Source organism: Amphiura filiformis, chromosome 16 (genome assembly GCF_039555335.1).
Source record: "Amphiura filiformis chromosome 16, Afil_fr2py, whole genome shotgun sequence".
In the NCBI taxonomy this organism is placed as follows: Eukaryota; Metazoa; Echinodermata; class Ophiuroidea; order Amphilepidida; family Amphiuridae; genus Amphiura; species Amphiura filiformis.
This window is the reverse complement of record NC_092643.1, coordinates 43,582,273-43,597,762: the sequence shown is the minus strand read 5'-3', so window position 1 is coordinate 43,597,762 and position 15,490 is coordinate 43,582,273. Positions and strand designations below refer to the sequence as shown.

The following is a 15,490-nucleotide window of genomic DNA, read 5'->3' as shown; positions in this document are numbered from 1 at the left end:
AGTCATTCAGATAAAATGAGTTAGGGACTCCATACCTTCTCGCACTCAGAGAAAATGTCCCAAGCCCTGGATTACACCAGAAATGCACAGACTCATAACTCGTAAACATGCCCTTTTTCACAAGGCGAAGTCTTCTCAATCACAAACTGATTGGGCTGCATTTAAAAAAACTCGTAACAGGGTATCCAATGGTATAAAAGCTGCTTACAGTAACTACCTTCATTCTCTCCTCACTGGTCTTTTGGTCTTTTGTTCGTGGTCGCAAAAAAGAACCCGATGTTAAATCATTTGTTGTCAACGGCAAACTGTGCTCTGACCCGGCCGTTATTGCTGACAATTTTAACCAAACTTTTGCTAGCTACTTTACTGCCCCCACCTCTCCAGCTTTGATATCACATCCCCCTTATTACCTGTGACCCCCTTATGCTCCCTCCAAATAACCATAGACCAAGTTATACACCGCATCAAAAAACTTAAAACTGATGGTGCTGTTGGTCCCGATGGTTTGTCAGCGAGGATGCTTAAGCTCTGCATGTACCAGGTTGCTCCAATTCTCACCAAATTATTTAATCTTTCTCTTAGTTCTGGTCACCTTCCTAGCGGCTGGAAACAAGCCAATATTGTCCCTGTTTATAAAAAGGGGGACCGCTCAAATGTTGCCAATTACAGGCCCATCGCTCTGACTAGTATTGTCTGTAAAATGCTTGAACGCATCGTGGCTGACAACCTTCGTGTCCATCTAGGTAACAACAATCGCTTATCATTAAGTCAACATGGCTTTAAGCCTGGTTTATCATGCTGTACACTATTACTTGATAAAACAAATGAACTCTTGGAATTAATAGACAGTAAATCTACTCAAGTTGACCTCATTTCTCTAGACTACAGCAAAGCATTTGACTGTATATCACATAACATTCTGATTTCTAAACTTGAAAAAACTTATGGTATCAGAGGTCAACTGCTTGCCTGGATCAGTTCCTTTGTCTTAGGTCGTGTTCAGAGGGTTACTTTTAGAGGGCAGAGTGCTGATTGGGTCTCGGTCCTTTCTGGAATTCCTCAGGGCTCTGTTCTTGGCCCCCTGCTCTTCACCATTTATGCCAATGATCTAGGCCAGCACTTGACCTCTGGTATCGGGCAATTTGCTGATGATACATTTCTTTATCGTGCTATTTACAATGCTAATGATGTAAGGGATTTACAAATGGATCTTGACAAGCTTTCGGTATGGTCGTCTCGTAATTCACTTCAATTGAATCCTACCAAATGTAAATTTATATCTATCACTCGTAAACGTACTTCATATCCATCAGTGTATAGTATTAACAACATCGATCTTGATCAGGTAAATAATCTTCCCCTCTTGGGTGTCATCATCTCAGATAAGCTTAATTGGGATGCTCATGTTAAGGATGTTATAGCAAGAAGCAACAAACTTCTTGGTTTTATTCGCCATGTGGCCGGGGAATCTCCCCCAGAGGTTCTCCTCCAATTATATCGGACCATGGTCTTGCCCATCCTCGATTATTGCTCCCCTGTCTGGATGCCCCACACAAAGCGTCTCAAAAATGCTCTTGAACGCGTTCAAAGGACAGCCACCAGGGCTATTCTCCATCAGAAGCGTCGCGATGAGGAGTACAATGTTCGTTTGGCGCGTCTTGACCTCAGTTATTTGTCCCAAAGACGTGAATACATGTCCATTTCACTTGTTTCCAAATGCCTCCTCAATGTTGACTGCTGCAATGATATGCCTGCTTTAAATAAAATCCGTCCAAATAGTAGGCATCCCGATCACCTTATTTTTCACCATCTCAAAGCCAAAACTGATGCTTTTCTTTATCATTCCATCAAACGCTTCCCCAAAAGATGGTCTGACCTCCCCCGTCACATCACTGATATTTATTTGTGCAATAGCTTTAACTGCTTCAAATCCCACTTGAGAGACTACTTTCAGTCCATTCAAGAAATTTAATCCTTGGTGCCATCTTTGTTTTGTTGTGGCGATAGGGTGGGAGGGGGGGCATTATCTCATTATGTTGTGGTGTGTTTTTTCCTGCTTGGCTAAGTGCAACATATTGTGTCTCTTGTATCTTGGGGCTTCATGCTTCTAGTTTTAACATAGTGCTGTTTTTAAAAAATGTTTGTACTTTTAATGTGTTAATAATCTTTGTAATTTTATGTGTATTTATAGTGCAATACTTTGTTTATTTTCATGACCAGCTTGTAAGGGTGGGGTCCACTCATCTTTTAGATGTCAGTGCTTTATTTGCCACTTTTGTTGGGCCCTGGCAGCCCTTGCTTGCTGGTCTAATTTTGCTGTATATTTTTGTTGAAATGCGTAATGAATAATAAAAAAATTTAAAAAAATGTCAATCTTTGGATAATGGACTCACTGTAATCAGTTCATAAAAGTCCAAATTTGAAATAAAAAATAATAAAAAAATCAGTGATAATTTATTTCCAGGAATTCAGGAATGCATTGACTTGACAAAATGCATAATTAATTTTGGAAAAAGAAAACAAGGAATGGATGTGACCACAAAAATGATGCAGCATAGTGCCATGCAACAGCATTTATTAGGCACTGTGGAATGTTTCTTTTTTCCATCACAATTTAAATTGAAAAGTAAAATGTTTTGAATACAGGGTGTATCAGAATGGGGTGTGGATAATGTGCGAGTTGTGAGTGCAAGTTGCGAGTTGCGAGTTGTGAATTACGATTGCGAGTTGCGAGTTCGAGTTGCGAGTTGCTAGATGCGAGTTGAAATCTACGAGTTGGGAGTTGCAATTTGCGAGTTGTCAAAGGAAGTTGCGAGTTGGTTTACGAGTTAACATTTGCGAGTTGAAATTTAACAGCCACATTATTTTTTTTAACTCATAAAAGGTTATTAAACAATCAGTTATAGTCATCTAAAGAGGATCTAAATGTGTGAATGTGAAAGGAGCAGACGTTTAATTAGAAAACAAAGCAAATGGGTACCAATCATTTTGATATACTGCCGGTATGGATAAAAATAAATAGAAAATAAACTATTTTGTGTTTTCCTTTCACATTATATCTGAGCAAAGCATTGAATGAACAAGAGCGGTTATTACATCGCAAACTGGTGGACCGAGCTAAGTGCATGCTTCACTTTTAGGGGTACTAGACCCTGCCCATCAACAACCTGAGATTGCTGATGATATTATTTTACTGAACGACTTTGAAATTAACCTCCAAACTCTAGTCGACAAAGTACACAATGAAAGCAAGAAGTTTGGTCTGACCATAAACCAATACCGAAGTCCAGGTGATTGGTAAAGAAACAGCAAAAGCCACCATATCCATTGGAAATGCCAACCTTGAGCAAGTGAAATCATTCATCTATCTAGGTGGAGTGATCACTGAAAAAGCAAGCAGCGAGAAGGACATCAACTCAACCCCATCTGGAAATCCAAACAAATATCCACCCTAACAAAATTGGAATTGTACAAAGTACTGGTGCTTTCTATAGCAACCTATGCCTGGACAATAAAAAAAAATGAAATGGCTTGTCTCTGAAAATCCTGGGTGCTACTAGAAGAGACTAGAGACAGGATTATGAACACCTCAATCAGAGACGCTCTTGATTACCAGTGCACTGTGATGAACAAGATCCGTGCAAAACAGCTGTCCTACTATGCCATGTGAAAAGAATGCCTCCATCCAGATACCCAAAAATCGTATTGGAAGGAAGGATCCCAGGGAAACGACCTAAAGGAAGACCCCCAATGCGCTGGACGGATAACAATAACATCAAAGCAAACTGCAGTGCAGTTGGAATCCAATCCGTAGTAGAAGCGGGTCGGATGGCAAATAACAGAGCTGAGTGGCGAAGCATAGTGGCTAGGCAGCTATCTCCAGGACCTACCTGTGTCATGGGAGGAAAGCTTTAAGTCAAGTCAAGACCCTGCTTTTCATTTAATTGTATTCCCTTTTTAAGTATAATTTGAAAGCTTTAAGTAAGTCAAGTCAAGACCCTGCTTTTCATTTAATTGTATTCCTTTTTAAGTATAATTTAAAATTAAACTAATTAGTATTAATTTACTAATACAATTAATATTAATTAACATGATTAAAATAAATTAAATGTTTATCCCTTTCCTAATAATAATCTGCAAACTAACAACTTAGCGCTGAATTAAAAACCTCGCGTCGAGGTTTTCCAAAGTTTAAAAAATAACGGTTAGTTAATGAAAAAAGAAGAAGTGAAATTTAGCAACGCGACAAGGTTTATTTGCCCGTAATAGAGTTCTATTGTATTCGCTATTGTATCCGCTATTGTATTCTATTCATAAAAACTACTGCAAGAATCGGGGCATACACAGTTCTTGCTGGTCACTACCGCCGGCGTTTCGCATTTCGGATACTCTTACAATTATAGACTTATACCCGCTTTTTATATAATATTAACAAATTGCAATTATGAAAACTAAAAACTTTTAAAGTTAAATATATTTACCATCTAAAATATATCATACTTAATTGTATTTAATCTATATTGAACCCTGAAGTGCCCAATTATATCAAATGGAAATTCATACCACCACCTATGGGCATCTGTCGACAAATAACAATATTAATCTTTCGTTCATGCTTCACACCTAACTCGTTTATTTACACACTGCACGCAAGAAGCATATTGGAAAGGCTAGCATCGAGCGATGGCAATAGCGGCGGTAGATGCAAGTATGAAGAACATCATTCAAGCGTTTAATCCCTTATAACCTTTAGGTCCGAGAAGTGTGAAAGTTTGTGAATGATGTTCTCTATACGCTAGCGAAGTTACGTAATAAATCCGATTAACTACCATAGCAATAGGTGAAAACAATTTTGAACATATCGCGCTGCACTACAAGCAGATTGAACTGATCACCTGTGTATGTCTGCAATCATTGATTGAACACAATACTGGTCTTTTCAAAGATACTAATCTTACAGGTGCAAGCGATCAGCATGATATGGTTCAATGCAGAGGTACCGCGTGAACGTATCAGTGCAGCGCGGTATATTCAAAGATTGTTTTCACCTATTGCTATGGTAGTTAATCCGATTATTACGTAACTTCGCCAGCGTATACGTCAGTGTAGAATCATCGTATGCAATTTCAACCGCAGTAGGCATATTATGACACAATGGTTGTTGGTTGGTGGTTGTGTAAATATTTTCTAAACACTATAAAAAGACAGCTTTGTACTATACCAGAGAAGATGTAATTCTGTTCTCCCTGCTTTTCTTACATCTTCTCTTGCAAACTGGAATGTGTATGTGGAGAATTGTAATTTTAATATCCGATGCTAAGGAAACAAGCAGGTATGACTATAATATTAATCAAAATCAAGAATAATATCAAACAAATCCTCCTACTCTCTCAGTACACTTGATTTAGGCCTGCATTATGATTATAGGCCTACGGTAATAAATACTTGAGCTAAATTTGAGCTAAACAAGAAACCTTTCGTGCTTGGCTGATCCTTACTGGATGAAGGTCATATAGAGGCCTTGCATGCTTTTATCGATTGGCTCTAAACAAAGGATTTGAACCGGTGTCCTTCACTAAATCATAGTGCAGTGCAGTCATTTCAATCAAATGTTGTCATCAACCTATTTGATCGTAGTGCATTTGTTATGTGTACGAGCGTGTTTATAGTGGGAGCAGATGTGCGGTACATTACGGTAAATTTCTATCCGGTCAGAAATTATCTGGATAAACACTAGCAGTATATGTATGTAGGGTAGATCGATATCCTTCTCAACCGAAGGATATTGTATTTGCACTATAAACACACCAGTATAAATTGTGTGCGGTATTACCGGAAGTAGGAGCTTCGTCATGATGGGTAGAGACTAGTATTTTGATAAGTAAAATAGCTGGATGAGGTATGTAGCTGGTTGGGGTGGTTACGGGTCGCTAAAACCACTAACCGCGAAATATGGATATCCAACTAGTTTGCCCCGTATGGCTACAAAGAATCACTAACCGCGCAATGTGGATATCCAACTGTTTTGGCCCGCAGTTTAAAAAAAAATTGTGAAGCTTTTCACCCTTTTCTAACTTGGTCCCATTTATCACACTAACCGCGAAATGTGGATATCAAACTAGTTTGCCCCACAAGGCTTCAAAATATCACTAACCGTGATATATGGATATCCAACTAGTTTGCCCGCAGGGCTAAAGAACCACTAACCGCGAAATATGGATATCCAGCTAGTTTTCCCCAGAGCTTCAAAAACCACTTACCGCGAAATATGGATATCCAAGTAGTTTGCCCCGCAGGGCTACAAAGAACCAATAATCGCGATAATGGATATCCAACTAGTTTGCCTCGCATGGCTACAAAGAACCACTAACCGCACAATATGGATATCCAACTCAAAAAAAAGTATCAATATCTACCAAAAAACGTTTTAAAACGCAAAAAGGGGCCAAAGTTAAAAAAATCTTTCCTGTGTGGCTTTTCACCCTTTTTTAAACTTGGTCCAATTTATGAAAATTTCTAAAGACCCATACAGAGTCATCTATACCTGTTGGTTTTCTTAGTTGTCAGTGTTTATTTCGTAGAGTAAATGAATTAATGTTCGTGCGTGATTGAAGTATTTCCGTATAGACGTTATAATGTATTTTGATTTAAGAAAAAGTAGCAAATACTAACTTTCTTACATTTTTTATCGTCATGTTGGATTCTGTGCCTTATGTAGAGATGTAGGGCCTATATGCAGCAGGTTGACATACAGTCGATTTGCTAAGTATAATACTCCACTACTCTTTATATAAACACACAATATAATAAAATATACACCTTCTATAAGTTTAAAAAAGGGTGAAAAGCCACACAGGAAAGATTTTTTAAACTTTGGCCCCTTTTTGCGTTTTAAAACGTTTTTTGGTAGATTATAATATATTGTAGTATTAAAAGAAAAGGTTCTATATACCGCATATTACCCCAATATCTGTGATATTATGGGTGTAAAATATCACAGTATACTACTGATCTGTGGCTGCTGTCAGATTCCAAGACTCTGGTCAACAAGTTCAGGCTAGTCACAATGTGCCCCAATGACCCACTTCTCAATACAAAGCATATCGACCAGAAGGACTTAACTTCCCCCATATACGAGTCACTTAATCTTTTGCCATGGGAGGAGGTAGTAAGTATTAGGAGTTGATGCCCGGTTATTACTTTATTCTCCTTCATTTGAAACCACTTGGGGGATTATACCTTCAAGACAGTAGCGTAGCCAGTGGGGGGGGGGGGGGCAGGGGGCAGAGTGCCCCCCTGACAAAAAAAAATTGAATGAAAAAGTGCCCTCTGACAAAAAATGAAAGAGAAAATCAGGAGGGCAAAGGAAAAGAAAAAGGGCAAGGAGCCCCTTTTCTAGCAAAATCATTCAGGGCCAAAATAGTGTCAAATACAAAATTTTTCCGCGCTACGCGCGCACATTGTATCAATAAAGCCCTTTTTTAGCCGGATAATGGGCGAAAATAGTGTAAAATACCATTTTTTGGCGCTATGCGCGCACATCACCCCCATAATGCCCTTTTCGGGAAGCTCGAAGACATACAGTCTCTATGTATTGTATGATGCCACCCCCCCCCCTGACCAAGAAAGCTGACTACGCCCCTGCTTCAAGATATGCACATGTAAGACCAAAAGGTTAGTCAGAAAGTTAATAAACAAGTAACATGTCTACACTTCTAAAGGGTGTGCCTGCGGCCCACCAAAAACAGAAGGACCAGCAGTATTCAGAGCATCAAAGTTTAATGTCCGTCAATCCAAACTTAAATAAAGTTCAGGCACAAATTCAGAAGTTGACAAGCAAATGGAATAGTTTGGTCCCACTGCATTGGTAGGGTCATCAAGGTCAGTCTAGCCTTTTATCATCTGAATTACCAAGAGCAGGATGCTACCCCGGAGGTTGCTACTCTTGATCTTAGACCTGAACTTCTTCTGCATTCTTGTACTAATAATTTCACAGACACTACATGTAGGACCTATCTGGTGTGCAGCAGATTGCCTGGCTGGTAGCAAGGCTACCATAGGACATTAGCCCAAGAGACCAGGATTCAAATCTATCAAGGATGAGAGGAACTTGGAAAACTATTCCTTCTTCTTCAGAATCACTTAAAGTGTTAGGCTCAGTAAATGTTAGCCAATAACTATGGAAAATGGAAGATACTAATGTGAAAGAATCATCCTGAATTTATCCCGGGGAATTAATCCCCATACAATGCTTGTTTTTGATGACTAGAGTATATGGACAAAGCGCATGTCATTCAACAATTTTTGAGAACTTTAAATCCCATTAAGCCACTAGTTAGATTCAAGTGACTTTTAACACCCAATCCTTATTTGTGTTGACAGCATGTGTTAACTTGGGTCTATTAGTATTGGTATAGCAAATGGTGGAACCTTCAACACAGAACTGGGCTTTTACACACGCCCACACGCCAATGGCGTGTACTTTTGCTGTTGGGCGTGTAACTTTTTAAAAGTACAAGCCCGACTGGCGTGTGGCATTTCTAGCCTGAAAAGTGCCAATTGCATGTGCTCTTTTATTTTATATTGTTTTGTGAGGCGGTCAACTTTAGGAGAGAGTAACACAACTTTATGTTATGTTTCCTATTATTTTGTGAGTGGATTTCTTTTGTTATATATTGTTTTTGTGAGGCCATATATCATTTGAGGGGAAAGAGTTTTGCCTCACTCACATTCACGTCCTCTACTGACACCATACGTATACATTTGTATGTTTGATATTGTTTTGTGAGTGGATTTCTTTTGCTTTATATTCTTTTGTGAGGTGGTCATTTTTAGGAGAGAGTAAAATGCTTTGTATTATTACATAACATAAAGGATTTTTTACGTGTGAGTGTGAGATTTTGCCTCAACAAGTTTATATATATTTTATATGGGGTTTTTATGTCTTTTAATGTAAACAATGCAAATGTAATATTTCATGTAATTTGCCCTACGAGCCACGAATTTGAAATAAATTAAATCTGAATCTGAATCTGAATCTGAATCTGATTTCAAAATTGCGTTACAACTCATACCAAGAAACCGAACAGTAACAGCAAAATAGGTCCCATTCAGGCCTATTGACCTTAACCTATTTTGAGGAATTACCTGGTTAACGAAACATCCTGTTGTGCAAATCTATTTTTATTTGAATTGTTATATCATAACTGATTTTTAAAAAGTACCAATCCCAAAGCAATACTAAATAAAACACTTGAACCAGCCCAGTTTAAACATGTACCGTTTTGTTTCATTGCAGTCACATGTAAACCAGCCTATATCTATGCTGACCATATGGTGTTGCAACGTGAGCCGCATGGGGCAGTGTTATGGGGTTAGACTGACCCAGGGTTCTCAGTAAATGTCACATTCAAGGGAGTCAACCATGTATCTGAAGGAAAACCAGGTAATGATAATAGTGTTAACAGCGACTAAAAACACATTGAACCCTGAAGTTGAATTTATACTCCATCGCAAAGCGACGACGAATGGTATCTAACCAATCAGTGTAGCTTGTTTTTTGTTGCGTTGGGAAAACGCGATACCTCATTGGTCATTAATACCAATCGCTCGTCGCTCAGCGATGAAGTATAAATTCAGCTTAACAGCAGTTTTCACAAAAGGGGGCTCTATTCGGGGACTTTAATCCTGGCCCAGTTTACATATTAAGATATGGTGATGGTCATGTGACAACTGATTTAATTGCCGTAATTTTCAAGGTCATTTGACCGTTTGATCTCTAATCAAGACATGGCTACCAATATCTTGTAATCTGCAAATACATCTTATTTGCAAGAACAATTCGAAAGGGTTTCTGAGGTGCGTCGGTACGGTGCGAGACGCAGCTAGCATTTTAGGGTTCCAATATCAAAGGTGTTGCTGATTCCACATTTTTAATCTTGGCCCAGTTTACATATTAAGATATGGTGATGGTCATGTGACAACTGATTTAATTGCCGTAATTTTCAAGGCCAAAAAGACCAAAATTAATGGGGTAATGCTCCATAATGATACCTCCAACCTTAATTTAGCAACTCCAATGTCATCAATATTTGAAGAGCTTATTTCCAAATCGTGTTAAGTCCACTATCCCATGTTTCTGATTTCCCTGTGCGATATTGCAATGTGTTGTGATGCTGGGTATTATAATATCAGTTGGATGCACCATTACAAAGCAAACAGTGGATGGACGCACAGTAAAAATACTGTGTGAGGCTTTTGTCTCCCAAATGAGAACAATAGTCTGCATAGTGCAGCAATGTTATGGTAAATAATAGCTTGTTGATGGTACAACTCATTGTTGCTAATGTCAAACTTGTCAAAGTATTTATGATTGTATCTCACAAGTAAAATTAATGAGACACATGGGGTTGTGGAAACACGGTTTGGAAATAAGCTCTTCATTTTAAAACTACATACCTGTCTTGAGCAAAAGCAAATGGTAACCAATTTGAGACTGATTCTATCTGGAGGCTACAAACAAAATACCCAAATGTGTTTAATATGATGCCATCTGAATGCCTACTTTTCCCAGGTTGTTCCAACTGATTTCTCTATTATTTATAGAATTATACAGTAAGAAATAGCATGCGCGTATTTTTTTTTTTGGGGGGGCTTTGGGGCGCCAGCCCCAGGGGTAAAAGCAGGGGCGGCCAAAATGCAGGGGCAGCGGAAGAAGAAGGGGCGGCAAAAACAGGGGCGGCAAAAACGTAGGGGACGGCAAAAAGAATTAGTAAATAAAAAAAGAGCGGAAAAATTTGATAAGGCATATTTTTTTTAAAAATAAATGGTACTACATCAAAATGTGCTGCTTTTAGGGCAACCCCCGGGGTTGGGGCGGCCACGGTACGCCACTGAATAGCAAATAAGTAGGGATTTTGTGAAAATGTACTACCTGGGCGAAACATGTTTCAATCTTACTGATATTTCTGCATAGTAGTAAGCCTATATAATAATACATCCAAGTAAAATTCCTGATAATTCCAAGTCGATCCGAGAAAAAAGTGGTTTTTGCCAAACTCTAATGGTTATATTGTGTTCATGACAATGCTGAAATTATTCCTATCAAATTTGGGTATATGGTTCCCAAATAATGATAATTTTAATTTTTGACTAACAACAATAAAATAAAAAACCAATATTGTACCATTCTTTTAAACAAATCTCATTAATATTTTTATTCAAATATGGCTCATTTAAGGGATATAAAATGAGCGTTTATTGCTTTTGACAGTATTTTTTGTGGGACATGAGAGCACCTCAGACCTATCGAATTGCATTCTGAATACGAAGCATGTCTTTCTGATATCAAATAATTTTCATTTTTGAAAATCATAATATAATACAAATTTTATGACAAATTATAAAAAATTTATATTTTTCAAATTTTTGATATATAACAGTCCTCGAAGTAAATTATATAAATCTAATGATATATTCTTAAAGTGTATGTAGCAGGGAGGAAAAGCCGACGGTCAAATGAAAATTTTGACCTTTCATATTGAAGATATGGATTTTTTTCCCAAAAAGACCTAATTTTTTGGGTGTTTTGGGAAAAAAATCCATATCTTCTATACGAAAGGTCAAAATTTTCAATTGATCGTCGGCTTTTCATACCACCTACATACACTTTAAGTATAAATCATCAGATTTATAAAGTTTACTTCAAGTACTGATAAATATCAAAATATCAATTTTAATGATTTGCCATAAAATGTGTATTAAATTGCGAATTTCAAAAATCAAAATTATTTGATATCAGAATGACATTCTTCGTATTCAGAATGCAATTCGATATGTCTGATGTGCTCTAATGTCCCACAATAAATACTGTCCAAATGTTCATACCCCACCCCTTAAGCTTGATCAGCTTTTATACTGGTTTTGCTGATACTAACGATGACAAAAACACTTACTTGATTAATTGACAAAATATTCAATAAAATGCACTAGCCTTGACAATGATAATGATAATGGGATTTGTGTAAAAGAAGGGTACAACAATTGCTTTTGTATTTTATTATTTCCATTACATGTCATTTGTAAAATAAGCTATTCCCCTGTGGAAGATTTTGGAAATATTTTCCACAGGGGGAGTATGAATTTCAAACATAATAAGCATGTCCATTTTAATTTCATACACCCTCTGAGAAAGTTTCAACCTGCATCTTCCACAGAGGGAGGGTGATTTTCAAATAGAGTTGGTTAATGAGCTAACTCCATTTGAAATTCATACACCATCTATGGAATATATTTCCAAAATCTTCCACGGGGGGAGTGTGGACTTTCAACGGATCAGCCCAATGTTTCCAAATGATTGTTTTGTAAGTGGTGAAGATAGGGGTAAATATATCACCAGGATCCACAACATGCTCATCTATTAGGACACATTTCTTTAACCCCAATACATTTGTATATTCATTGAATGAAATTTGAAAATTTGGGTACAAAAATTCATACTCTACCACTTGAGGTCAAATTTGGCATTATGATTGTTTAATTGAATTTATTGAACTATGGCATTGGGATGAGGCCGATCCATATTGTATCTGTTTATGGCAGGCTCCTGGAGTTATATATATTATCTATATAAAATTCATCTTATTTGCAAGAACAATTTGAAAGGGTTTCTGAGGTGCATCGGTACGGTGCAAGACGCAGCTAGCATTTTAGGGTTTCAATATCAAAGGTGTTGCTGCTTCCACATTTTTATATACAGGGTGGTCCAAAAACAGCTTTACTCAATTTCTCTTCTCTTTTCATTATTATTTTCTTGTTTTTATTTTAAACCCGGGGCGCGCGTCTGTTTAAAAAAGGGCTGCATATACGCTACTGTATTTCGGCCGCCTCACTCTGGAGCTGCATGGGGAATTGAATGTATTAATTAATGAAAAATCTCAAAAGTGCTGTGTAGTCTTACAAATAGAACGAATTTGACTGCAAAGAGTTGATCGCAAATTTATTCTGAATAATTTTTAGATCCATGTGAACCAAATGTTGGTGTATGGAAGGTAGTGTTACCCCCTCAACCAGCTGGTGGGCCGTTCACAATTGACATCACTTGTTTTGATGGACAAGACAACTGGTCCAGCATTCAACTCCAAGATATCTTGTTTGGTGATGTATGGCTTTGTAGTGGCCAGAGTAACATGGCAATGGCTGTCAGTCAGGTATGTTTGATTCCCAGAGCTCAGATTTAGTTAAATTTGGTGTAAGTCGGTAAACATAACAAATATGCCAGAAACAATCAGGCTTGGAAAAAAATGACCAAACTCATTTTAAGGACTCGGATAGCGACGTTTCACGCATTTTTTTGTTGTTGTTGGGCCTGATAGCACATCAGAAATATTGAATTGCATTTTTAAAACTAGGAATGTCCTTCTGATATCAAATAATTTTAATTACATATTAAATACACATTTTATGGCAAATGATTAAAAATTGATATTTTTGAAATTTAACAGTCCTCGAAGTAAATTGCATAAATCAAAGGATGGGATAAAAGCCGACGTTCAATTGATCGAAAAGATATAGATTTTTTCCCAAAAAGCTAAAAAAATTTAGTTTTTTTACCATTGAAAACATGAAAGAAGATCGTGATTTGTAGTACAGATACATTGTTTCCAAAAACGTATTCCCAGTATAATATATGCCTTATTTCTTTTACAGTTTGTCAAATATTAGGGTGGCACTATCAGCAACTACACACATTTACTGTTGTATTTGTTGATAACAAACTAAATACTAACATGGTCCACAATGAATTCGCCTTTTTAAAGCCTTTAGCCTTTGACCTCTGGGGATGCGGCTAATATAGAATACATCTAGGGTCATGGGTCATCATTGTACAAAGTATGATCCCTGAGGACGCTAAAGTTCTTGAGCTAGATCCGTTTGAAATTTTACACATATTGCTCACTGTAGCCCATGAGCTTTGACCTCTGGGGTCGATGTTACTGCAGAAAATATCTAAGGGTCATGGGCCATCATTGTACCAAGTATGAACCCTGAGGGTGGTATAGTTCTTGAGCTAAGCGGTTTTAAAAATTTACACATATTGCTCCCTGTAGCCTGTGACCTTTGACCTCTGGGGTCGTGGCTACCATAAGTTACTTCTAGGGGTCATGGGCCATCATTATACTAAGTATGAACTCTGAGGGCGCTATAGTTCTTGAGCTAGAGATGCTTCAAATATTACACATATTGCCCCCTGTAGCCCATGCCCATTGACCTCTGGGGTCGAGGCTACACCAGGAAATTTTTAGGGGTCATGGGTCATTATTATACCAAGTATGTGTCCCGATGCTACTTTAGTTCTTGAGCTAGAGGAGAGCAAAGGTGTGGTCGTAAGGAGAAGGAGAACTAGATGCCACAGTAATGTGTTTTACCAAACACGAATATCTATGCCCGTGACCACACCTAACCCCCTTCCCCTATTCACAAACGAACATGTAATGCTCATAACACTGAACTGGCCCACACTCTCTCTAATACCCTACCAAGCCTTCACTCTCATTTATACCCCCATCAGACCATCACTCTCTCTAAAACACCACAAGACTGGATCACACTCTCTCTAAGACCTCACCAGACCCTCACTCTCTCTTATACTCCACCAGACACTCTCTCGCTCTAAAACACCACCAGACTGACACACACTTATCTAATACCCTACCAAGCCTTCGCTCTCTCTTATACCCCATCATACCCTCACTCTCTCTCTAAAACACTACCAGACTGGACCACTCTCTCTCTAATACCCCACCCCTTAACCCACCACACCCCTAGGCTTGTCCCATCATGACAACCTTTTGAGGTGGTCCAAACGAGAGCCAAGGAACCAAAATCAAAATGCCTACACATTGTTTTTGTCAAGTGATCAGTTTCCTTGACGTGCGATTCAGACCTTTATCATTGCAAACACAGGTAGCCAACAAAATACTACCTATTGCGCTACACTGTGTTAATAGGTCGTACCTATTTTGCTCTCTAAAGCCTTCAGACTTTGACCTCTGGGGATGCGGCTAATATAGAATACATCAAGGGTCATGGGTCATAATTGTACCAAGTATGGACCTTGAGGGTGCTGTAGCTCTTGAGCAAGAGCTGTTAAAAATTTTACACATATTGCTAACTGTAGCCCATGACCTTTGACCCAGTCTGAGGTCGATGTTACTGCAGGAAATATCTAAGGGTCATGGGCCATCATTGTACCAAGCATGAACCCTGAGAGCGCTATAGTTCTTGAGCTAAAGTAATTTTAAAAAATTACACATATTGCCCCCTGTAGCCCACAGTTGTTTGATGGGATCATTTATTAGTTTTTCAAACAAAACATCATGTACAACCACATTTTAAGCTTAAACAGCTAAAAGTGATATCATGCTAGTGTACACAGATGCTTTTGAGTCATTCTCAACTTATATTTCCACTCTTTTACAAAGTTATTCAC

At 38.1% G+C, this 15,490-nt stretch overlaps 1 protein-coding gene across 1 annotated transcript in view; it reads left to right on the top strand.

The window, feature by feature from the left end:
- Positions 1-4,683: 4,683 nt before the first annotated feature.
- The window catches only part of LOC140172667 (sialate O-acetylesterase-like), a 29,437-nt gene continuing 18,630 nt past the window's right edge, over positions 4,684-15,490 (top strand). The window contains exons 1-2 of the mRNA XM_072195800.1: positions 4,684-4,708; positions 13,018-13,208. Coding sequence (XP_072051901.1) covers positions 4,684-4,708; positions 13,018-13,208 — 216 coding nt within the window. The remainder of the gene's footprint in view (positions 4,709-13,017; positions 13,209-15,490) is intronic.